This window comes from Falco biarmicus, chromosome Z, assembly GCF_023638135.1.
Source record: "Falco biarmicus isolate bFalBia1 chromosome Z, bFalBia1.pri, whole genome shotgun sequence".
Lineage (NCBI taxonomy): Eukaryota > Metazoa > Chordata > Aves > Falconiformes > Falconidae > Falco > Falco biarmicus.
The window spans coordinates 23,629,315-23,656,179 of NC_079311.1; the positions used below are offsets into that span (position 1 = coordinate 23,629,315).

The 26,865-nt window shown below is 41.8% G+C and overlaps 1 protein-coding gene across 3 annotated transcripts in view; it reads left to right on the forward strand.

Moving 5' to 3' along the window:
- The window catches only part of MCC (MCC regulator of WNT signaling pathway), a 228,089-nt gene that overhangs the window by 43,194 nt on the left and 158,030 nt on the right, over nucleotides 1-26,865 (forward strand). For 2 of the 3 annotated variants that reach the window (XM_056323800.1, XM_056323801.1), the window contains exon 3: nucleotides 1,199-1,410. In XM_056323800.1, the coding sequence (XP_056179775.1) occupies nucleotides 1,199-1,410 (212 nt within the window). Of the gene's footprint in view, nucleotides 1-1,198; nucleotides 1,411-18,253; nucleotides 18,876-26,865 lie in introns of those variants that run through there. The other variant, XM_056323802.1, reaches the window with a different exon arrangement.

The following is a 26,865-nucleotide window of genomic DNA, read 5'->3' on the forward strand; positions in this document are numbered from 1 at the left end:
GTGCTCAGCCATCCCCAGGGAAGCCGGGCTCCATCACACGTAATGGTTACTTGAGAAGACAAACACCATAATGTCGCATGTCCCACCCCTTCCCTCCTTCTTCCCCCAGTTTATATACTCAGCGTGACGCCACATGGTGTGGAATATCCCTTTGGGCAGCCCAGGCCAGCTGTCCCGGCTGTGTCCCCTCCCAGCTCCCCGTGCCCCCCCAGCCCTCTCACTGGCAGTGGCCAAGAAACTGAAAAGCCCTTGGCTTAGTATAAACATTTTATAGCAGCAATCAAAAAGCATTGGTGTGCTGTCAGCATTGTTCTCACAACAAATCTGAGGAAAATTAACTCGTATCCCAGCTGAAACCAGGACATGGATCTTGTAATTTAGTAAATGATGTGTCCATTGAAAATGTTACTACTGCTTTTTTTCCTGGCATGGTCTGTATGTGCAAGATGGGGAAAAACAGTGGTGGAGCTGTTCACTTTTTTTCTTTCTGGAAGGAGAAGCAGGCTTATTTATGGGTCAATAGTATGGCCTGGCAGCCAAAAGGTCAAGCCATGTCCTGAGGTGCATCAAGCCAGAATAGCTAGCTGGTTGAGGAGGTGGTTGTCCCGCTCTACACTGCACTAGTGGGGCCCCACCTCAAGTACTGTGTCAGTTCTGGGTGCCTCAGTATAAGAAGGACATCAGCTATGGGACTGTGTCCAGAGAAGGGCGACCAAGGTGGTGAAAGGCCTCAAGGGCCAGACTTACAAGGAGCAACAAAGGCCACTTGGATGTTCAGCTTGGAGAAGGGAAAGCTGAGGGGCAACCTCATTGCAGCCTACCATCCTCCTCACGGGGACAGCAGAGGGGAGGCACTGATCTCCTCTCTCTGGTGACCAGCAACGGGACATGGGGAAGTGGAAGGAAGCTGTCAGGGGAAGTTCAGACTGGACATTAGGAAAAGGTTCTTCACTGAGAGGGTGGTTCGTTGCTGGAACAGGCTGCCCAGGGAAGTGGTCACAGCACCAAGCCAGTCAGAGTTCAAGGAGTGTCTGGAAGATGCTTTAAATCATAGGGTTTAATTGTAGGCAATCGTGCAAGGAGCAAGGAGTTAGACTTTATGATCCTTATGGGTCTCTTCCAACTTGGGATATTCCATGGTTGTGTGTTCTTTATACACAGTCCATACTAGAATTTTTTTTTTATTTCTGCATTTTAGGTGCCTTATCAGGAGCCAGAGAAAGCTGGGAGTATGATTCAGGAGCAAGAGACCTTCAGAGTCCAGACCTCCAGAGTCATTTTACACTACAAAAGGTGTTGGAGTATGGTAGAAGCAATGTGACTCAACAGGCTGCTCTGCAAAGACTTCTGGCTCAGACCTCAAATTTTAGCAACTCAGTTGGAGGAAGCTACTTAGAACTTGCCAACACTGTAAGTGCATTTTGACTTGCTTAAAAAATACCATTTTGGAAAGGTAGGAGCGGTTTCACATTTGATTATATTAAAGGATGTAGAATGCACTTAACAGAAGTTTAAGTAGAGCTGCTTTAGAGCAATATAGCTGTGCAAAAAGAGTGGCTTGCACACATCTGTTTCTGGATAGAAACTGTGAGGACACCTTTTTGGATTTGGAGTTCACTCAGGTTTGAAGGTGGATATGTACTAATATGTCCTCTGTCTATGCTCCTGGCTGATGATGATTCAGAAATGATGGGCTTTCGTAACATGTTTTACAGTTGCAATACAAAGACACAGGGTGCAGTGTTATTACAGAATGCAGAGCGTGAAAGCTACTGCATTGCATTGACATGTAGAAATCTTTGAAAATGCTGAAGGCTCATAAGAAATAAAAATCCCCAGATATTTGGGGGTTCTTTTTATTCACATCTCTAAATTCCTTCTATGCTTACTCTTACAAAAAATGCCTGATCTTTGTTTTAACAAGCATCTGTTATATTTCTGCTTTTAAATGTTCTATGTTCTTTCAAACCATAGCAGATTTAGCAGTCTCTCATTTATATGTAGATGAATACAATAACACCTCCATATAACTCCTGCTGAGCATTGATGTCATGGGTCATATGTAAATTTTTGTTTTGGCTTAAATTGTAGAGAGAAAGGAATGGGAGAAAATGACAGAACGGTAACTGTTTATGTTTATTCCCTTTACACAGTTTTTAAAACTGAGGGGCATGCTTACTGCAGTCTAAATTTAGACTCTTTAAAGAGATAACATAGCTGCCTTAGAGCTATGACTTAATATGGGTACTTCCTTCTCTGTCTCTTTCTCAGATTGTTTTACCTAACTGCATTTGCCACAATGACAAGCCAAGCCGCTCCCTCGCATTCATTCTCAGAAATGGCAGATCTCAGCTTTCACATTTTGATAGGTTCAGTCCAGGGAACTCTTCCAGTTGTACATAAGGAGCTGACCAGACTCCATTGTACTGCAACCAGGATTACCTCAAAAAAAAAAAAAAACTGATGGAGGTTTAATAACTGCATTTCTTCCCTTCAGGAGTTGATTGCATTTCTATGTAATAGCAGGACAAAGATTTAAAAACAGACTCTTACATGGACATTTCTCTCTGGAACTCTAAATGCTGCTAAAGTGTAACCAGAGAGGTTTATCTTCTTTAGAATCCATTTTAAAAAGCCGAGCAGAGCCTTTCTGTGTCATCCTGCTGCTGGATGAACAGTTCTGGCAGCTTCTCCCAAATGCATCTACACAGGCTGTATGGACCCCTTGAAAGCAATGTTTTTTACATTTCTTTGTAGATGTTTGGACTTTAGGCTCAGAGGTCTAACAAAGTAACTATTGTATGGTGAACATAAACCAGATCGGTGCTTTCTGGTTGTAGTCATGTGACTGTTTTTCTCTCAGTACCTCAAAGTGCTTTTCCCTATTGGTACGTCAATTCTTGTTATTTTATTTCCTGTTTGTATTTCTGACAGCCTTCTTTTGATTTTAAACTGTGCAGTCAGGCTAAAGACATCCCTGTGATGATTGTGTACTTCTACAGCACAGATTATACTCCTCAGTCAATACAGAGGGTTTCTATGCTGACCCTAAGATTTGAGTTGGCCTTTTGCAAAAACTAAATGAACATCAGTTCGCTATCACTTTGCTTAGTTTTTGTAAAGTCAATTTTTTTAATGCCTTTTTGAAATCCTGCCCATTATTTGTAGCTCTACGGAGCTTTATGAAAATATAATACCTGCTTTGAAGCGTTATTCCTCTTCCTTCACAGGAGCAATGCAATTTTAAAATAATTGCTGTTTGAAATGTAACCATTCATACTGATTCCATATGTTTTTACCTGTTCATTTCACATCATTTTGCTATGTTCTAGTTTATTAACACATGTTCAGTTTCAGCTTTTGTTTTACCTGGATAAATTTATTCTGTAGTCTTTATAGGGTGTGTAATTCTTTCCATGTTTTTCAGATTCACATTTTTACACCTAAGTATTAAGAACGGATTTCTTTTTATAGCTTTTCGCCTTGGTAACACTATTTATGATTAACATTAACCTTTAATGTGAGCTGTCACCACTTACAGATGATGTACCTGTTCATGCCAGTAGGTTAAATACTACAACAAGTATCTCTGATAGGAATCCTTGTATGTGTTCCAAATGTGATTATTTCTGAGCTTGGTTTGTATTGCATTGGGATGTAAGTAATTTAAATATTCTTCATGGATGGAAAAGAATTCAAGCATTTCAAAGGATTTCTTTGTGCGTGTGCATGTTTGGGAGTCGTTTTTTATTTGTACTTTAATCTTCAAAGATGAACAAGGATCACTAATGTGAGTAGTCATATAAATGTGGTGAAACAGCTGATTTGCGTGGTCTCATATCTGTTCACTTCCCAGGAAGCTATGTGATCTTGTGTTCCCTGCAGTGCTATCAGGAGGGATGGCACTCTGTTGTAGGAGCTGAAGTGTTGGTGTTCTCAGAAAACATCACACAGGGCAGCATCTCAGTGTGATAGGCATATTTCACATTAGAATTCCAGTGAATTTAATAAGCTGAAGTGGTAAGATCTGGATATGTTTAATTCCCTTTTCATATTCTCCTTACACATGATTAAAATAGACTAGATTAACTTGAAAAAAAAATTTTTTTAGTAGGATGTGTGCATATAAATGCTAATACATGTCTGTGTGCTTACTGTTAGTTCCTGTTGCCTTAATTCTTGTTGTTTTAAGATGAATGTAGTTGTTGTCACAAGTAGCTACATTTGGACAAGTAAAACTAATTGGGATTCTTTCATTTGCCATGATGATATGATCTCATACCTCTGTTCTTTTAGCTGTAAATAACTAGTTTGCTGAAAAAGTCTCTGCACAAAGATCTTACATTTTTAAAATATGACTACAAGTATATTGAGATATGGGACTTTTTTTAACTATCCAGTACCTGGACTGGTGTGATCCAGGATCCTTTAATCTCTGGGGTTTCCTCCCAAAGATACTCCAGCTATATTGGTAGCTTTTTGCTTGCACCTTCCTCACCAGAGCAATTTTGGTTGAAAACATTTAAAAAGATTTGATGAGGGTATGGTTGCCTTGCAGAGGGGAAGAATACAGCTATATTTTGGAGAACAGAATGTGGTAGCATTTCTTTGTGACCACTTGCTTTTAGAAGTCTGTGTTGCTATTTCCTCCTCAAAGCAGCTGTGCAAGTACCACAGATATGGTTGTCACTAAGTCAGAGAGAAGGGCAGATTTACAGAGTTGCCAGGATGCTTTATCTTGTGCACAGCTGTCAACGCAAGATGGATGTCTAGGTAGGAGAGCATTGGTGCAGATTGCTCCACCTGCCAAATTGCACTTCTCATCTGAAAGGGAGCTGGTTTTGGAATGTCTCCACCAAGAAATAAAGAGAAAGCTAATGCAGCAAGATTCTTAATGCATCTTGTAATGACTCTGTACCTTCCTCAGCAATTCCTGTCTGATTTGCATGTGTGTGTACCTCATTTGCAGGTACTAAAGACTTGTTGAGTTTGGGAATGGACTGTTCTGGTCCTGCATCTGTGTGACAGCCTGTGCTTCCTGTATTCCTGTAGAATTAAGGTGACTAAACCTAATTTAGTTCTGACTGTGGACTCTCTGTGCCAAATGTAGATATCATCTCTGTTGGGTACACAACCCAAAAGTTTATAAAGAAATATGGAAATATTCATAGCAAAGCAATATGTAGTTGTATTAGCATTAGTTTCTCAGCGTGATCACTAGCAGATAAGAACTTAATGTCTTTGTCCTAGGAAGTGTCATGTTCTCTGAAAATAATTCTTACTGTTACACCTCTTTGTTAGTCAGACTTGGTGAATGTTTGCATTGCTAATTTTTCCTCCTTAAGAGCGTTTAGCTGCAAGTTATGACAGATGGAACTACTGTTTTGAGAAAGCTATTCTTTTTAGTTGACGTAGTTTGTACTGAGTGATAATATTCCAAAAGTCAGTACTACATTTCTCAGGGACAAGTGGCTTTTCCTTTCTCACCTAGATGGGAATCCATAATCAGGCAAACATAACTTGCTGTGGCCTATTTATATGAATAGCTTTTTGTTAGAAAAGAGCACACTTAGTATCATTACTGTGTTTACGTTTATGTCAGACTGTAGTGCAGCTGGTTCTGGATAACTGCTTGAAACAGCATTAATGGGCTTTTTCATCCTGAGTCACAATAACCATTTGTGTGCTCTGAGATGCATGTAAATGTGAATAAAGTGATCCGCATGTAAATTCTGTACTGCTGTCATGTTACTGAGCTTCTAATGATTTCTTACAATGCCTTGATGTTATAAAATGTACTTAGTATTTTAGCAAGAGAATGTTACAGAGGTGCTTGGCATTTGGCGTATATTCACAAATGACATTCTGTGATGAAATTCAAAATGTTGAATTTAATCTCCTCCAGCTCTTTCTCGAGCACTACAGGCCAATTGACAATACATCAATTATTCTGTTACTTACTACCTTACCTCCCAGTTTTGCTGTAAAACAGCCAGCTGATACTTCTAGTGTCTTTTGCTGTGTGACTAGCAGGGGATGTGCCTATGTAACTAACAATCTTTTCTTACAAAGACTGATGTGGTCAGATTATCCACTGATGACAGATGTCTGCTTGTCCATCTTACATATGTAGGTTTTTATTTGGCACAAGTCACCGTAATGTTAGCGTGTTTAGAGGGTAAAAACTGTACTGTTGAAAAACCCCATAGCACTTACGCTCCCTAAAAGCTGTAAACTTCATATGTGTACTATAATTTTTTAAAGCTACATTTTTGGCTCATTTTAACTAAGCTAGTAAACGTAGGTTTTAAAACAGACTCCTTAAAACCAGCAAGGATTGTCTGGTTGCCAAAGAAAGCAAAAATACTTTTGTAGGGCATGCAGAAAGAAAGGGCTTTGTAGAGATTTGTGGCAGTCAAGGTATAGTCTTACAGCCACCCTAAATATGAACCACTTTCTCTATTGTTTCATTTATAGCCATCAGCTGTAAATTAAATTTGAATTTTATTGAAATTGCAGAGGTATTTCTTTTGGGAAATGAAATTTTAAGGGAAAATATAAAGGAAATCTGAAGACAGAACTGTATTGTGAAAGGTAATTCCATGGTTGGTTTGTAGACTGTTTGGTGTCCTTGTTAATGAGAACCAACTGTAAAGTGACTCATTTAATTTCTAAAGTTTTTATGGCTTTGGTTTTAAGACTCAGTTGTATTGGTATGTTCTTTTCTAGCAAAGTCTGCCCCTTTTTCTTCTCACCCCTATTTCCAAATCTTCTCTGTTTTTAAACTGTTTGTTCCGTGGTTTGGGAAGCTGGGCTCCTTCAGGTTTCCCACTTCTTCCCTTATAGACAGTGAAACTTGGCCGCAAAGCATCGGGTATGTCATGCTCTCAAGGCACAACTTTTTGGGTGGGAGGCAGTGATGTCTATATCCTTTGTGGGATATGTCGGAATTCAGTTACTTGAGTACAGATTGATTTTTCTTAAGTTATTTTGTTGGGGAATCTGTTCTATATTCGGGAACCAATATGTACAGTAAACTGTGGGAGCAGAGTTTCTTCCTCTCCCCACCTTGCAACCATTTGTTTTCTATGTCCTACATGCAACTTGCATTACAATTTATTTTTTATGCCAATAAAAGCTATTGCAGTAAAAATGTAGCCTAACGGTTCCTTCAGCTGGAACCCTAGTAGGTAGGAGGGCCTGAAGCTGAAGAAGATTATGGTGGTGTGGACAGTACAGCCTACTCTTTATAAAAAGATTTGTGCCCAAGATAACCTTGCCTTTTGTACCTTTGCTTCCAAACTAGGCATAATTTCCATTCTGCCAGGCTAAAAATAGAATCCAAGAATTCCATTAAAGCAAGAACTGGTTATTGGAATATAGATTCAGTAGGCTTAGCTTGTCAGAAAGCAGACATAAAAGCAGTTTTGTCTGACAGACATTTTTTATGTTTAGGAATGTGGGAAGCTGTTTGCTGTTTGTCTTTGATTTCCAGCCAGTATTGTAATGGAGTTTGTTTGTCTGAAGCAGGCATCAGGTGTAATAGCGTTATTCATTGTGTTTATACAGTCCTGGCTTCCATAGCCCTCTTAATAGTGCTCTGTTATTAATTTTCCCAGGTTAAAATGGACGTTATGGATTAGGTCTGCCAGGACTCATCTGTTTTATATGAAATGTAGTTTTTCTGTCATTTGAACTTGCTAGATTGTAACAGACATAGAGGGGAGCAAAAGGCAAATTACAAAGTTTCTTGAGAATTCCATTCAGAAGCATATATGCTCAGGTTCTTTTTTTATTATTTTTTTATTATTATTTTTTAATTCTGTTACTGTTTCCATCTGCAGACTATCACAACGTGATCGGTGTCAGCGCAGGGCACATTTGTCCAGGCAGCCTTTTAATATATTCTTTTGACTTAGGCTTTTAATTGGATCTTTTATGTGACAGTTGAACAATACCTCTTACAAGCGTATAGCAAAGGTGAGCTGCACAGAATGATGTTTTTTGACCCAGCTCTGCAGCTGTAATTGGATGATGGGAACTGGCATGTGGCAATCAGGTGCTATAGAAAAGAGGCGTCTTAACAAGTGTGTGTGAGTAGATGTTTTGAAGGTCTACAGATAAAGTTTCAAAACTTCTAATTTAACTTAGTTGCAAGGACTTTGTATCTTCCCCTCTGTCGCCGCTTAGGAACTGTCTTTATGCATCCTGTTTTGTTTGCTGTAGTTAAAGGAGCTCAAGCTCCAGTGCAGGTGTTCAGATCTTTTTACTTTTCCAAACTTACTTTTTTCCCAAGTTGTCTGAAATGAAGAGCAATTCACCTGGTACGTTGGGTCAGCACCATAGCACATAGCTATACAGAATATAGTATTAATATTATTACCTTGCTTGGCAGTGGATAGGCTGAGCCTGAGGCCCAGGATTAGTCTGTTGAAGCAACATTAACCTCCTGGATTCTGTGTGCCAGAAAGATTACCCTGTAGCTCTTGTCACAGGGTCTTCTGCCTTACCAGCTTTTCTGCCTGCTCTCTTGAGTGTGAACGGTTGACCTGATGTAGTTACAGTTGGCAATGCTGAGCTTCTGCGAATCCTCATTTATTAAAAATATGAGAAGACTTATTCCCCCTCCCCTTCTACACACATACGAAACCCTTTTGTCTTGGTTACATGATATATAGGAATTTAGAAATTAAAGTGCAAACCTTAACCACAGTGCTCAGTTGAAAATGGACTCTAAAAAAAGTGATTTTGCAGTTCAGTGCTAGTTCACTTGTAATGGAGTAATCAGCCATTCATTACCCTGCCAATGAAGTGAGACAAGGCAGGGTTTCCATAGAAGTCTGTCAGTGCCACGGTTGAATTCATCAAGATGCTCCTGCTCCCTGGAGCAGGTTCTTTGTCACTGTCAGGTCTGGGACACTGACCTGAGGCGGTGCAGGATGCTGCCACTGTTCAACCTCTCTGCTTCTTTCTATGTTCTGGGTTGGTTGGTTGTTTTTTTTTTAAATGAATATATGGTTGTCAGCATAGCTGTTTTGGAACTATTTTTGGTGCCAGTGCAGAGAAAATGGGAGGTGAGTACTTCTGCACAGGTGCTCTCTTGCACTTACTATTTCTGCTTTTTGTGAAGAACTGTTTCAGTGTGATTGCTTCATTTTGGGCTAGAAAACCACATTATCATTTCTCAGGTGGGAGACAGATTATCATAATAGCTATGTTGCCAGTATATTGGTAAACTCCACTTTTTATCACAGTAGGAAGCAATCAAAGTACACTTGGAGTTTCAGAAAGGGCAGTGTCTGTTCTGTGAAAAGTTCATAATGAAATAAGGACCCCAAGCAAGGTTTGTGCCTTTAAGCTAAATAGCCATCTCTAATATCTTATACTGAGTTTTGTATTACTTTACCATCTTGAATGTATAATTTTAGGCAAGTAACTGGAGAAAAAGACTTTTTATCTTTCTACCCTATGAATTTTTGAAGAGATTATAAGTGTGTATTATTGGCCGAATCTAATTTTTACATGAATATTGATTGTCTGGTATGCATTATGAAAAAGGAGGGAAATGGTTTTTTTTCTGTAGCACCTGTGGTGATGTCAGGGGTTTCTTCATAATGATGAAATGGCTTCTGCCAGGATTCTAAATTGTAAGGACAGAAAAATTGAGACTTTTTTTTTTTTAGAGATTACTTTGTTTATTTGCTTTGGTTTAGTTGGTTGATAGACCCTTATCTGAGAGTAAACAGTAGAAATATTTAGCAACTCGTTTCTGAACTTAATGAAGTAAGAGGCTATCCAGATGAAGCCTGAAAGAAAAGAACATTTTAGCTCATGTTTCATGAACCTGAAGAAAGTGAAAGTGATTTCAGAAAAGTGTAAACAGGTCTTGAATTGTAGAACCAAAGAGACCATACAAGAAAGTCAGAGATATCATAGAAACATAAAATCATTTAGGTTGGAAAAGACCTTTAAGATCATCAAGTCCAGTCATTAACCCAGGACTGCCAAGTCCATCACTAAACCATGATTCCACCACCTCCCTGGGCAGCCTGTTCCAGTGCTTCACCACCTGTTCAGTGAAGAAGAAATTTTTCCTTATATCCAGTCTAAATCTCCCTCGGCATAACTTGAGGCCATTTCTTCTTGTCCTGTCGCTTGTTATCTGGGAGAAGAGACCGACCCCCACTTGCCCACAGCCTCCTGTCAGGGAGCTGCAGAGAGCAGTAAGGTCCCGCCTGAGTCTCCTCCAGACTAAACACCCCCAGTCCCCTCAGCCGCTCCTCATCAGCCCTGTGCCCCAGCCCCTTCCCCAGCCCCGCTGCCCGTCTCTGGACACGCTGCAGCCCCTCGATGTCCCCCTTGCAGTGAGGGGCCCAGACCTGAACACAGGGTTCGAGGGGCGGCCTCAGCAGTGCCCAGTGCAGGGGGACGGTCACTGCCCTGGTCCTGCTGGCCACACTGCTGGGGACACAGGCCAGGGTGCTGCTGGCCGCCTGGGCCCCCTGGGCACACTGCTGGCTCCTGCCCAGCCGGCCGTCACCCAGCACCCCCAGGCCCTTTCCCACCAGGCCCTTTCCAGCCGCTCTGCCCCAGCCTGTAGCGCTGCGTGGGGCTGGTGTGACCCAAGGGCAGGACCCGGCACTGAGCCCTGCTGAACCTCACACAACTGGCCTGGGCCCATCGCTCCAGCCTGCCCAGGTCCCTCTGCAGAGCCTCCTGCCCTCAGGCAGGTCAGCACTCCCACCCAACTTGGTGTCATCTGCACACTCACTGAGGGTGCACTGGATGCCCTTGTCCAGACCGTCAATAAAGATATTAAACAGGACTGAAGCCAATACTGAGCCCTGGGGAACACCACTTGTGACCGGCCACCAGCAGGATGTAACTCCATTCACCACCACTCTCTGGGCTCGGCCATCCAGCCAGCTTTGTACCCAGCAAGGTAAATCCTTGCCATGAGCAGCCAGTTCCTCCAGGAGAATGTTGTGGGAGATGGTGTGAAAGGCTTTACTAAGGTCCAGGTAGACAACACCCACAGCCTTTCCCTCATCCACTAGGCAGGTCATCTTGTCATAGAAGGAGATCAGTTAAGCAGGACCTGCCTGTCATAACCCCCTGCTGGCTGGGCCTGATCCCCTGGTTGTCCCGCACATGCTGCGTGATGGTGCCTACGACGATCTGTTTCATAATTTTCCTTGGCACTGAGGTCAGGCTGGCAGGCCTGTAGTTTCCTGGATCCTACTTGCCACCTTTCATGTAGATGGGCATCACACTGGCTAACCTCCAGTCTTCTGGGACCTCCCTGGTTAGCCAGGACTGTTGGTAAATGATGGAGAGTGGTTTGGTGAGCTCCTCCACCAGATCCCTCAGCACCCTTGGGTGGATCCCATCCTGCCCCATAGACTTGTGGGTGCATTAATGCTGAAGCAGTGTTGTTTGCTGTCCTTCCCAATGTGAAATGAAATTGACAGATATGAAGTCTGAAGTAGAAATGGGTGAAGCAGAGGTAGGGCAGTCTTCATTGCAGGTTATGATGAGAAGCTTAAATGTAGAAAGATGTATAGGAAAAAGGTCACTGAGGAGATTTAAAAGGTGCATGTCAAAGCAGTTAGAAGGGCAAGAAAACAAACCAGACAGCGTGTTAGAATTGAGAGCTTGGATTTTATGTTTAACTATCCAGGGAGAGAAGAAAAATAAAACTCACAGACCTTAAGAAAATAAAGAAATACTCATACTTAGTGGATAGTAACTGGTTAGGGAGTTGAGGAAATCTGTAGACTAACTTGCTGATATTCATGAACAGCCACTAAACTGTGCAGCCAAAGGAGACAGCAAGTAAAATAAACTTCAGATGAGGGCTGTAGGAATTCAATTAAAATAATCTTAAATTTATTGATAGTAAAATAGGTCTGGTTGAAAACTAGGGGGTTTGATTCACCAGAGGTTTTATATATATCTTTTCAGTTCACACCATTTTTTGAAGTAATTTTTCTTATAATTTCTGCCAAAATAAAGCTCCCCAAACCCCATAAGTGGTCAGTGAATTTGATGTTCTTGTTATTTAAATGCTCATGCCAGCCAAAAAGCCATGTAGAGCTTCAAGCAGGGATCTGTCAGACACTCTCCTTGCATTTGCCAGAATTCATCTGACTGAAAATCTTTCAAATGGAACATTTCAGTGAATACAAACTTTCAAATGCTTATACATACATACCTATATAAGTACATTTATGAAGATAGGTGTGTGTACATACATGTATATAATATGAGTGTATCTATATGTGTATAGTTTTTTGTGTAAGTATGGATAGTATATATAAGTCACACACACTGCATATACACAGATATGTGTTTGTACGTATGTACATGTACTTAGAAGGTATCTGTCAGTTCATCTGTTAAATGTTCGTAAGAGATCTTGACCATAGATGGTGAAATGGGATGCTTGGCTAGGTGGAGGGTGAAGTGTGCCAGGTGCCAGGATCCCTCCACCTTCTTTGTGTCACTGTGGGCACTTACACGGTCACTGATCCAAGTGGGGGAGTTGTGTGTTCCATGTGCCAGTGGTAATGGAAGTCAGAGTGGAGAGAAACATTATAATTAAGGAGAATAATTACAGAATGACCACACATAGTTGTCTTGGAAGAGTTCAGGAGTAAAATTGAAGCAGGAAGCTGGGGAATTGGGTTGATGAATGTTTGCAGAGATGAGATTATGGCTGTAGAGTGGGGACTGGAACTGGAAATAAACATGTGTGAAGTATAAGATACAAAACCAGGAAAGTTTAGGAATTAAGAGAGAATGTAAATAAGGAAATCTCACTGTTGGGGATCAGGAAAAATAGGAGAGACTTATCAGGGGAGTCCTGACAAATGTTTCTTGTGCAAGTGAGAATTTTGGAAAGAAATTCAGTTCATAATCATGAGGGATAAACATGAGGGAATACAGGTTCTGATAAAGTAAAAGGTAGGTATATTAAAGGTAGGATTATTCTACAGGCATTTTACTAAGAGTGGTCATATTTTAGTGCATATATGCACTGAATCAGAATGGCTTCCAAGATTGTAGGGACTGGCGGTGAAATGAGTGGATTTACCTTGTGTCTAATAACTGGAGGAATGCATTACTGAACTGCGGGAATGCTGGGCAATGAAGGGAAGCTAACCGGAAGTATGATGGCATGAATTGTAGCCTACAGTGGTCTGGTTTGTGTTTTTAGGCAAGGAGCAAATGAACAGTCATGATAATTAGGTGGCTGCAACATGAAAGAAGCATAGAAATTGATACTGTCTCTCCCTGTTGTCCTGACAGACAAGTCTCTGACATGAATAACAGGCACACATTGACTTCCTGGTCCTTTTCCTGTCCTGACCTGATGCTAAGGCTCGGGGGGGTCAGAGGGAATCAGGATGAATGTGATGGCTTTGGGTTAAATGACAGAAAATGAAAGGAGCTGTTTGACAGATTGGTGAGTAGCTTCATGGCATGAAATACTGGAAGATGGAAAAAGGGATCAAATGTGAACTCCCCAAGGAGACTGGTTGGGTCAAGGACATGACTTTTTAAGTGGATTAAGTATTTCAGGAAGTGTGAACAGGTGAGAGTAGCTGATTGAAGTGCTATTTGGAAATTATATTATTGTAGACATGTTATCTGGTTTAGACTAATCAAGATGGTGTGACTGAAGGAAAGAAGGTAAGTTTGCTTGTGTTTTCTTCATAGAGTGCTTCATTCTTCAGTATAAGGTTACTTGCAATTGTTTCAAATGAGTTGGATTTTTTCCTTTCAAACCTAGGTGTATAACCTTCACTAGCATTAATTAGAACAGTCCGCATCAAGAAGAACCTAACCATCCCTTTCAGCCTCTCCCTTTTAAATTGTAATGCATTAGAGCTATTGAATAAAGAATTTTCTGGAAACATTATCCAACTACTGTTTTGAATTTCTGCTTCCAAATTTAGCTTTCATGCTAACCTTCTGAGTTCTACTGTTTTGTCCATGGAAATTTAGACTTTGGCACTACACCAGTGTGCCACAGTTAGAACAAAACCATGTTGCCCTTAAACAGTGTGTAGCAGATTTGCAGTGTTTGAAGGTGTAATTTATTTGTGTATAGGGTTGTGCAGGGTGCTGCTCTAACTGTAGAAATGATACTGAAATAAACAAATATGAACTAAATGCTCAGTGGACATCAATTAGCTGCATTTCCATTACAGAGCTAACTAAACAGAACCAACCAAGAAGGCCTATTTCATACATCCTGGAATTGTGATCAGCTTAATTGTGTATGTTGTATGCAGAGTGAAACTGCTTCTCAGAAAGTGCTACACACTGTGCTGAAGAATACGTGATACATACATATTTAATAGATAATTGCTTTTATGCTGTCATTTCCACTCTGCATCTGTCAATACAAGGCAGGAACATTCATGTGTGGCAATTGCCACACCTGTTCCAATAACAGTTAAGAAACAGAGTTTTGTAATTACCAAGACATAAGGGAGAAGCCTTGTAAAATAGCTACAGTGCTATTTTTCCCATATTCTGTGGCGGTTTCAAAAGTAAAGGGGAGAAGGGCAAGAGAGTTGTATCTTGTCCCAAAACAATCCTTTTACACCCAGAGATACAGTCAATCTTCCTGAAAGATTATTCAGATACAATCAAATGGTAGACTCCTCAGTGAATCTTGGGTACATGTCAATGATTCTTTTACTACAGTTTAGTAAGAGTAAACAAATGGAATTGAGTGGCCATAGGATTATTAGATCAACGGTCAGCAAACTGGCCACAGTAATGGCTGTTACTGGATAATTCTGAAATCATCTTGGGAAGAATCTGGGCAGTGCAAATGTACTTAGCTATAAGCTGTATGCATCACGAGTGCTTTAGAGATACAGAAAGTAGTAATTGATCAGAATGTGCTGAGACTGAGTGGGAGCCCAGGCCAGTGTCTCTGTCTTGACAGAAAGCATTTAGTGGATGTTGTTTCTGAAAGCCTTGGTGACAGTCAGGTTCATCCAGCTTCTTGTTTCCCTGTTCTTGTTTGTGTCATAGTACATACTGAAGCATGCACTGACACCCGTGTCCTCTTGGGCTAAGAAATCTATGTATATGTAGGTTAAGAGATAGTTCTTCCCATTCCCATGCTGACCCCCTCCCTGACTATAGAGGCTAAAAAAGAAGACAGGCACAAGTTTGAGGGCAAGGGAGCATCACTATCCTCGGCAAGGAACTTAGTCTGGGAGAAAAGAGAATGAACAGTCAGCTGCCAGAGAGGGACTGAGTCCAACAGGCACCTCTCTCTCATTAGGTGACAGGGTGCTTTTTTCTTTTCCTGGCAACACAAAATTGGCATACTTGGGATTTTCCTTTGTTTTCTTTGAAGGCTGCCTTTGGCACAAGCCAATAGGAAAATACACTCCAGCTTCAACAGAGTTCATAGTACCCTGCTACTGTATCAGATCGCTTACATGTATTTTAAAACAGTGAAACTGCCTGGAGACAATTGGTCAGGTCTATCTGGAAATTTAATTTTGTGATGTAATGTTTTCATTCAGTTAGTAAATGGACTCAGAGTAATGCTAGATAATACGACATTTCACAAACGAACAAATTCTACATCTTCAGCTATTCAGAATATGTTCTTGATGCTGCTAAGTATTTAAAAAAATGTGATATAATAGTAACTATTTTAGAAGAATGATTACATTTAGTCTTAGCTAGCCCTCCACAATAAAGAAATGCCTGCAAGGTTTATAAAGACTTTGAAACAAGCAGTACCAGTACTCACAGGTTAGTTAAAAGTGACAGTTGATGCTTTCCAACTAAGAAATGTGTAATTCCATACCACTCGGTGCAGGCATGCAGAGATTGCAATGGAAGTCAGTGGGGTTAAAGTAAAATAATTTTTCATCAGTTTGGTTTAACTGTTTCATTAATTTGCATGAGTTACAATTATTTTTAAAATTTTAAATTTAAGTTTTAAATAATCTTTATTCTGAAAGTACCTTCATGTATCTCCCATGTTTTTGTGCACATCTGAAACTGTGAATTCTGCTGTTAATTTTTGGTCAGTATCTCTGTCTTTTTCCACCATGTTACTGTATGGAGCAAGAAAGAGGCAGAAAAAAATCCCATGCAGCATTTTTTTATGGGGTACAGTATGGACTGGATCTAGTTTAGATCCTCAACTGTCCTGCACCATTATGCTTGGATGCATCTGTATGTCCTCTGATCTGCCTGATTGTTAGTCTGCCAGGAATGGACAACAATGGTGAATGAGGAAAGCAAATAAAAACTTAATGTCTGAATGCCTGTTTATAGTCAGCTGGGAAGTATTTAGCAGTATAGAGATATAATACGGGATATGCAGTATGTTGAAGCCATAATTAATACAGCCTTTCCTTTAGAAAAGAAAAAAATTAGAACTTTATTCTTAAGCAATTCTGAGACTCATTCCCTGTTAGTGAACCTGTGAGACATGTGACAGAATTGGACAAAGATCGGATCAGAGCCAATTATAAAAGTGGATAGGGGTAGTGATGAAAAATACAAAAACTTTTCCACCCTCCCATTTCTGAAGGCATAACTTGGGAAAGATAAAACATTTTTAAACATACTGTGTCAGCTGCAGCAATTTTTGAACTGAGGTTGGGTTTTTTTCTCATGTATGAGAAATGAGGGAAGTCATTATACTGTACCTTTCTTCTGTGTATAAACCACTGTTAATCCCATTTTAACGCACAGGAAATCAAGCGTACAGAACTGCTGCCGATGTGCTGTTCCGTACTGCAGTCTGTAGCCTGGAGGACTCTGCACCTCCCTGACATCCCTCCCTACCCACTGGAGGGGGAAAGTACAGGTGGCCCAGTGTGGCACGGTGCTCTGCTGTGGCTGAGACAACAGCCACCCGCCAGCAGAGAGCAGTGCAGCCCGTTGCCGGTATCTGAAGGGCGATAAATGGAAACATGACGGGAACAAAGCAGATGAGTAAGGAGGAATATACAGAGAAGCACTAAACGTAGAGACAGGGCTGAATGTAAAGGTGAGACAGGGAGAGTGCTCTCAAGGAGGAAAATAATGAAGAATGGAGGCAGTGTAAGGTGGGCATGAAAAGAGGAAGGGAAACCCCAGAAAACCAGACTGCTAGAAAGCAAACAGGAGAACAGGAAAAATACAGAAAAGAAAAAGGAAAGGCTGGAAAATAAACCTGGAGGATGAAAGTAAAAAGTCTCGTAAAGAGACTGCGGCATTCCCCTTAGCCAGAGAAGAGTTGCGGTTCTGATGATGGGCATGGAGGAAGGGCAGTGACCCAGAAAGTGCTGCTGTTTTTTAGTATCATAGAATGATACTTACATGTTTATCTTGGTTCTTTTCTTGATGCACTTTCGGTATTGCCATTTGGATGAATTATCCCTGTCTCTGCATACTGATATTAATCTGTGATTAACAGAGGGGGAAAAAATACCACAAGGTGATTTTTCAAATGTTGCTCTTGGAGAGCATTGTTTCCATGTAAATGTTTTTGCCAGGGTGCAAGAATTATGCCACAGCTTGTATAGCATTTATTCCTCTTTCTCATGTTTATTTTTTTCCTGAACTCATTTGGTAATGTAATAATATATTGTATTAACATGATCAGGTAACTTTCAGCTGCAGAGTATGGTATTTCCTACTTCTAACTCCAAAAGTACATCAAAATCCAGCATCATGAAGTGTGTGGGGCTGTCACTATGTTTTAGAGGATAGAGGAAAGGGGAAGTGAGGCTGTCGGTTCCTGCAATGGGTGCAGCGTGTCCACAAAGCTTGTTAAGGATTTTTCTAGATTATTAGCTGCATGTTGAAAGGAAATGTTTTTCTCTTCCCTTCTTCCAGTAGCATCTCCCCAAAGTCTTTGTAAAATGTCAGTGTGTTACATAAAATCTGCAGCTTTCTCATGGTACTTTTGGGTTTACTGTGACCTTTGAAATCATTGCAACACCCACCCCTAAAGCCCCCCATCTCTCTGTACTTAATTGCACATGGGAATAGGGAAATAGGAATCCAATTTGTTGTTATCCAGGTGGCATTTCCTGTTACTTAACTTTATAGTTTTGTGTATAGTAATTAGTATGCAGAAAGCTGGAAAGATGCCTGTAATTCCAAAATGTACTCGCTGTAGCTTACTCCCTCCCACTTGCACTCTCCTTTTAGTACCGCCCCTTCCATGCACCCTTTAGCCAGCAGCAAGACAGCTGTGTTTGATCATAAACCACTTAAACTCCAGGCTCACTGGCAGGGGAAACTTTAGCGTGAAGTGCAGCATTGGTTTGTCTCGCGAAGGGGAGCTTTCTTCTCTTTTTCCTTCTGCCTCCCTGAACACTGAAGATTGTAGCTGCCCTCTCCTTTTAATTTCTCTGTGAATTTGCATGAAGCTTATCAAATTTTTCTGAGTACATTCGGCGGCATTGGGAGATGCCCTTAAACAGAGTTGTGGAAAAGAGCAGCATAAAACAGACAGCAGAGATGAAGCACGCCTTGCAGATGGACTAAGACAGCCCTGGGATCCTGGCAAGCAGTTCCTTCCCTGCATTCTCTGAGCACTTCACAGTATTAACAAGTCTCTCCCAGCAATGGATTGTCTGTGAAGTCAAAACCAGTTTGGCTCTTTTAGAAGATCTTGCATCATTAATTTCAACTATCAATGTGGAATAAAAATGGCTGTCTAGAGCAAAATGTGTAACACAGAAAAAATTTGGAGAAGAAAGTATTGAATCAGTTGAACAAAGCTTTGAAGCATTAAAATCTGCAGAAATCATCAAGCCCTGAGAAGTCTAATCATGAATTCTGGAGTTGCTATGAAATATGGAAATGACTCCCCTGCAGAGCTGAGTGAGGTAAGCAGTTTCAGTGCCCTTCTTTATGCTTTAAAAAGAAACGCTCCCCTTTTGGGCTTTCAGTCCACAAGCAATGCAATTAAAAATTAATAGGATGTGTATCTTGCTATAACTTGCTGTGCCAGTCAGGAAATGACCTGAACTTTTTTGCTGCTTTACTCCGAATAAGTGGTGAAAAGCAAACGATTGTAAACCATGTAGAGACATTTTTCCTGTTATCCTGCAGCGGAGATTGCCTTGCCTCCCAAGAGCTATGTTTATACCCAACATTCATCTTTGCAGTAGGTGAAATATGGAGATCTCAGTGGAGATTAAGCAGATGGTGACTAATTTAGGAGGAAAGTGGGGTGAGTGGAAGATGGCAAATATTTATTGGTAAGACAACAACATTGGCAGAAGTTGTGTTTGCTTGTAATTCACCCAGGTGATGTTGTTTCTTTAGGTTAGATGAATTAGGTTACTTTCCTTCCTTGCCTAAAAGAAAACAAGCCATGGGAAACTTTCTGCTTTTCAATTGGAAACCATAGTAAGCTGTTATTTCTTATAGTTATGGGTATGCCTGTTTTTTTTATAACATGAATTGTGTGGGTGTTTTTAATAAATCTGAAATTAAAGCTGTATCAGATGTTATGCAAATGCTTAATAAATATTTTAGAAGTGACGTATTTTGTCAGTTACTGAAATGTCTTAGACATATCATCCTTATGGCTTTACTGAGAGCTACTAATTTAGTTATGCTATGAAATTCCAAGCATTTGATTAAGGTCATTTTGTAGAAAATTGAATCTGCAGTCTATTGTCCCAGTTTAACTGAAATGCTTCTCTTTCCCTTTTGCCCATTTCTTTGATACACCTTTTACTGTAACATACCCTTTGTTTACTTTATGTGTTTGAGTTTTTAGGAATATTGGATAGGACATGATTGACAGAATGAAAGTCTTAATTTCTGGAGTTAATTGTACCGAGTAAAGAGAATAGAAAATAAATCGGTTGGCTAGGGAGGGGGACAACAGTGTAGGGAGAAGCTGAGTATATGTGTGAGACCTCAGCAAGTGCAGTACGCTGCCTTGCAAAAGGAACAGTAGGTTTGTGACTGAGCTGTTCTTGTGAAAGAAATTTCGTATGTGTCCTTCTTCAAGTACAAAAGACTTCAATTTCATTAGCTCTGTTACTTTTTCAAATGATTGCTTATGAACTGTGTAATGGCAATGCAGCAAAAGTGAAGTTCATAAACTCAGCTAAAAGCCCAGGTTACTTTTGCTAGGAGTCCACTACAGTGTTGCTGGCAGCGGTTGTATTGATGGCCCACTGATCACTGCTTTCTATTCCCTCAACATTTAATTTTTGAGACTGTGCAGGATCACGTGAGCTATGGAGTGTTGCAGGGATCTGATACTTGTGTTGCTGTTTGGAGCAGGCAGTACTGACTGGTAGCACCGCTACCTTGAAGTTTGTTGAAGTTTACTTCACACATCCACAAAGCAAGAATTTTGTTGTAAGAAATACCTTTTCCTTCTGATATTTTAAAATGGGAAATATTAAAAGAAGTCTGTGACTATGCACTGTGCAACATTTTTGCAGGGGTTTTTGTTTGATTTTTCCAACAAACTTATTTTAATGCTGAATTCACATTTGTACTCTGGCACTACAAGTGAGTTAGAAATAGGCCCCATTCCGGCTACAGGCACACCAGGGAAGATCTTACACTCCCAGCTTTCCCCAGCTACTAATCATCATTTTTTTGCTGCTGGTCTTCGTTGTTGTCATCTGAGCTGCTTGTGTGAACGTGCTTTAGCCTGAGCCACTCAGAGGGCCAGGTGAGCTTCAGTGATGCTTTTGGATGAAACAGTCTGTTCTGAATGAAACATGGGGGCCTTACAGGAGCATCATATTCCACTTGCCATAGGGGAGCAGATATGCAAGTACTCTGAGATGCAGTTAGTTACTCACCGCTTACTGTTAATTACTCAACTAACTCCCTGTAATTTGTATGCTCATATTAGCCTTTTCCTATTGGTGTCCAGCACCGTTTTGCTTGCTGTGACTGAAGATAGAGAGCCCTGGGTAGAGGCTGTGCCTATGGTTTATCTATCTGTTTCTCACCTCTTTGTCTTGCTCTCCCGTTTTTCCTTCCTTTCTGGCTGCATCTTCTGTATGCCATGTTTATTTTTGATCAAATGGTGTTCATTTAAACAATGGAAAAATTTGGAACTGGCTACAAAAGGAATTTGATTAAATGACTGCTGTCTTAGTGTGTTTTCACCTGCACCTCTATCTCTACAGTCAGCTCGATTTTTCACATTACAGTGGGATGCTACCAGTGTATATGCCTGAGTGGCAAATATAACAGACTTTTTACAGGGGTATGTAGTGATGGGACAAGGGGTAATGGCTTAAAAAAGGGTAGATTTAGTTTACATATAAGGAAGAAACTCTTCATTATGAGAGTGTTGAGGCACTGGAACAGGTTTCCCAAAGCAGTTGTGGATGCCCCATCCCTGGAAGTGTTGAAGGCCAGGTTGGATGGGGCTTTGAGCAACCTGGTCTGGTAGAAGGTGTCCCTGCCCATGGCAGGGGGGCTGGAACGGGATGATCTTTGAGGTCCCTTCCAACCCAACCCATTCTGTGATTTTGTGATTTCATCATGATGCACAGTGGGTTTTGGTGTAGGTGCCTTGATCTCTTTATCTCAGTACATGGAGCTCCAGGCATGAAACCACTGTTATTTAAAAGAAACATGAAAACTACAAAGCCCTGAAGATACAATAAATGCATTCTTGAATGGATACATTAGACAAAATAGAAAATGAAATTACTGCAACGCGTTCCATTTGTGTTGAAACTTTCTACTTGAGATTTACAACTCTCTTTGGGAAACAGGCAAAAATTAAGGCATCTCTTTTTTCAAGACATGGTGTGATTGCAGAAACTTATGTGTGATTGATATTTGCTCTTCCTAAACTTTTGTCCAGGTAAACAGAGATCTTAATAGGCTTTATTTACTCCTCCTACCCCCATCCAAAGGTCATGCAGAAGGCAGAAAAAGAAAACAGATTTGTGTCATAGGTCAGTCAGACTTCTACAAAAATCAAGCTCTGTGGTTCCCTGGCTCCAGAGTTCAAGGTGTTGTTTATTGATGATACATGTATCAATACATACTGCCCTATTTCTTCTGGTGCTCTCTCCCTTCAACTTGCTCTTCTTTTCGAAGAAGGATTAGCCAATGTGCTCTTCGCATGGTAGATCCAGTGTGTTGTAACTGCATGGGGAGATATAAGAAGCATTGTTCTTACACAGCAGGGTTTTCTTGGTGGTAATGTTAGATTTGGGTTTTTTTTTTAATATATGACAGGCAAATTAAAATATATGGAATTTGCAGATGACTGTTGCTGAACTGCACAAGAATGTACAACAGCCTTTGGTACCTGTGTAAATAAGTAACAGTGTCCAACCAAGCTCTGTTCAACCATTGTGAAATGAGCTTTCACCTGTAAATGTTACGGCTTAACGTGATTTTTAGACTTTGCTTTTTAAGTCTTGGTCAAGGAAGGATGTAATTTGTATGCAATACATGACACCCAAATTAGGTAAGTGCCCTTTGGATCCCTTTGAGTTTTAGTCATACAATACTGTAAAACTTTAATTGAATCACAAGGCATATTTTTTAAAGCCAACATCATGGCTTTAAAACTGGCTTTACTGAAAACATGTACAGGTAAACAGTTCAGTGCACAGAAACTGCAGTTACAGACTGTTTTTTACTTAGTTAAAAATGAAACTTTAAATTGGAATTTACATGCTTTGTAAATATTCATTCAGGGTTTTTTGCAGAAAGAGGTGTTTATCTAGAAGGAGCTGGATTGTCTCATCTATATTTTTTTCTTCTTCTAAATTCAAAGACACTACCTAGCTTTAAGCCTCAGCATTCTGGGAAGGTATGACTACATAATAGCTTCTTATACACTCCCCTGGCCACCTATTGTTGAGATGGTGTGCTTAGGTAGGGAGATCTGTGGTCTGACCTAGTACGCTTACTGGGTTGAATGTGGTCAGCAGTTAATGCCCATGCCTAATTCTGAGACAGTTTAAATTAGTACTGTAGGAACATGAAGGAAATAGAAGTACTGAGGTTTATGATGTTTTTCTCAGTTGTATACTTAAGGGCTAAATTATATCTTTGGATTAAGAGCTAAATTATGTTCTCAGATATAATTTTCATTAAAGTGAGCCTTGTGAATTTGCTGATGGTAAAACTGTGCCTAAGAGATTTTGTGGTGGAATCAGGGCTGGTATTATAGTGTTCCAATACATTCAGCACTTTAGATGCAGATGATTTGTATAATGTGATTGTTTATTTTGTTCTTTTAGCACTTGCTGTATAAATTGATGGTGTAGAACTTCTAAAAAGGATATGTTCTTTTCTACACAGCAAAACTGGAAGATACAATGCTGCCTTAGGTGCATACCTTATACCGCCTGGTTCTTCCTTTGTGCTGGAAGTCAAGTGTTTAGGATGCGAATGTTGTGGCTTGCAGCATTAGATGTATCTACATATATTTTAACCCTTTGCATTGACTGAAATAAGCAGATGGGGCTATTTGTCTTGGAAAAATGAGTAATTTGTTGATTTTAACAATGGGGTATTTAAAATTTGGGGGAAGAGAAGGTAGGATTCAAAGTTTGTATTTGTGTAGGAAGCAGAATTGTGAGTTCAGTTAGAAGTGTTGCACCAAAATCTTATATGTAATACCAGATGTGAGCAAGTAAAGAGAGAGCCAAATGTGAAGGGGTTAAATTGTGAAATTTAAAAATAATTTCACAGTAGGATAATATTGCATTTCTTTTAAGATTTGTGTCTCACTACTGCTATACTTAGAAATGACACATTGAGGAAAACAATTATGTGGAAGAATAATTACAGGAAAAAAGAAGGGCTACATGGCTTTAAGTTGTGTACACGAAGCCACTGAGTAAATCTGCAGGGCAAGGTGGGTAATCAGCAGAAAAATAGGATACTGGGCCAAGCTCCTCTGGCAAGGGAAAAGTTCAACAGTGGCAATCCCCACCCTGAGGTACTTTCCTATGTGTGATCTTGTTCTTTTCGAACAAGCATCAGCTCACACTCACACTGCACATACCTGTGAGGAAATACCACTGATGGAACAGGGAACAGGTTTTGCATTAGGATTAAATATCAGACACTTGTTTTGTCTTCCTGGGTTTGCATTAAGACAGTCAGCAAGTAAATCATAGAATCATTTAGGATTTAAAAGACCTTTGAGGTCATCAAGTCCAACCATTAACCTGGGACGGCCAAGCCCGTCACTAAACCTTGTCACTAAGACCTACATCTATGCACTCTTTTAATACCTCCAGGGATGGTGATTCCACCACCTCCCTGGGCAGCCTGTTCCAGTGCTTCACCACCCAGACATTCAGTGAAAACTTTTTTCCTAATATCCAGTCCAAACCTTTCCTGGTGCAACTAGAGGACATTTCCTCATGTCCTGTCACTTGTTATCTAGAAGAGACCTATTCTGCCTGCCTACAACCTCCCTTCAGATAGCTGTAGAAAATAACAAGGTATCCCCCAAGGCTGCTCCTCTCCAGACTAAACACCCCCAGTCCCCTCAGCCACTCCTCATCAGACCTGTGCCCCAGTCCCTTCCCCAGCCCCGCTGCCCGTCTCTGGACACGCTCCAGCCCCTCAATGTCCCCCTTGCAGTGAGGGGCCCAGACCTGAACACAGGGTTCGAGGGGCGGCCTCAGCAGTGCCCAGTGCAGGGGGACGGTCACTGCCCTGGTCCTGCTGGCCACACTGCTGGGGACACAGGCCAGGGTGCTGCTGGCCGCCTGGGCCCCCTGGGCACACTGCTGGCTCCTGCCCAGCCGGCCGTCACCCAGCACCCCCAGGCCCTTTCCCACCAGGCCCTTTCCAGCCGCTCTGCCCCAGCCTGTAGCGCTGCGTGGGGCTGGTGTGACCCAAGGGCAGGACCCGGCACTGAGCCCTGCTGAACCTCACACAACTGGCCTGGGCCCATCGCTCCAGCCTGCCCAGGTCCCTCTGCAGAGCCTCCTGCCCTCAGGCAGGTCAGCACTCCCACCCAACTTGGTGTCATCTGCACACTCACTGAGGGTGCACTGGATGCCCTTGTCCAGACCGTCAATAAAGATATTAAACAGGACTGAAGCCAATACTGAGCCCTGGGGAACACCACTTGTGACCAGCCACCAGCTGGATGTAACTCCATTTGCTGCCACTCTTTGGGCTCAGCTGTCCAGCCAGTTTTCACTCAGTGTAAAGTACACCCATCCAGGCCATGAGCAGCCAGTTTCTGCAGAAGAATGCTGTGGGAGATGGTATCAAAGGATTTACTAAGGTCCAGGTAGACAACATCCACTAGGCAGGTCATCTTGTCATAGAAGGAGATCAGTTAAGCAGGACCTGCCTGTCATAACCCCCTGCTGGCTGGGCCTGATCCCCTGGTTGTCCCGCACATGCTGCGTGATGGTGCTTACGACGATCTGTTTCATAATTTTCCTTGGCACTGAGGTCAGGCTGGCAGGCCTGTAGTTTCCTGGATCCTACTTGCCACCTTTCATGTAGATGGGCATCACACTGGCTAACCTCCAGTCTTCTGGGACCTCCCTGGTTAGCCAGGACTGTTGGTAAATGATGGAGAATGTCTTGGTGAGCTCCTCTGCCAGCTCCTTCAGTAACTTGGGTGGTTCCCATCCTGCCCCATAGACTTGTGCACATCTAAGTGGAGCAGCAGGTCACTAACTGTTTCCTCCTGGACCGTGGGGACTTCATTCTGCTCCCCCTAATCCCTGTCTTCCAGATCAGGGGGCCAAGTACCCTGAAGATTACTGGTCTGACTATTAAAGACCGAGGCAAAGAAGGCATTAAATATCTCAGCTTTCTCCTTATCTTTTGTGGCAATGTTCCCCACCGCATCCAATAAAGCATGAAGACTCTCCTTGGCCCTCCTTTTGTTTCTAGTGTATTTGTAAAAACATTTTTTGTTGTCTTTTATGACAGCGGCCAGGCTGAGTTCTAGCTGGGCTTTAGCCTCTCTGATCTTCACCCTGCGTAACCCTGTGACACCCTTATAGTCCCCCAGAGCTGCCTGCCCCTTCTTCCAAAGGTGGGAAACTCTCCTTTTCTCCCTAAGTTCCAGCCAAAGCTCTCTGTTCAGCCAGGCCAGTCTTCTCCCCCACTGGCTCATCTTTTGGCGCATGGGGACGGCCTGCTCCTGCACTTTAAGACTGCCTTCTTGAGCAGTGTCCAGCTTTCCTGGACCCTTGGCCCTTCAGGGCTGTCTGCCAAGGGGCTCTGTCAACCAGGCTCCTAAACAGGCCAAAGTCGGCCCTCCAGAAGTCCAAGGCAGTGTTTCTTCTGACCCCCCTTCCTTATTTCTCTGAGAATTGAAACATCTTATCATCTCATGATCGCTGTGCCCAAGATGTCCTCCAACCAGCACATCACCCACCAGTCTTTCCCCGTTTGTAAACACCAGGCCCAGTGGGGCATCTCCCCTCGATGGCTCACTGACCAGCTGTGCTGTGTCAGGTAGGTATCTTCCACACACTCCAGAGACCTCCTGGACTGTTTTCTCTCCGCTGTGTTGTATTTCCAGCTGGCTGAAGTCCCCCATGAGAACAAGGCTAGTGACCTTGAGACTTATCCCAGCTGCTTGTAGATGTTTCATCTGCCTCTTCATGCTGGTTGGGTGGTCTGTAACAGACCCACCAGGATATCTGCCCTGTTGGCCCTCCCTCTGGTTCTTACCCAGAAACACTCACCTTGTCACCATCATTCGGCTCTAGGCAGTCGGAACACTCCCTGACATACAGAGATACCCCACTGCCTCTCATCCTTGCCTATCCCTTCTGAAGAGTTTGTAGCCATCCATCACAGCACTCCAGTCATGCAGGTCATCTCACCATGTTTCTGTGATGGTGACTATGTCAGTCTCCCTGCTGCATG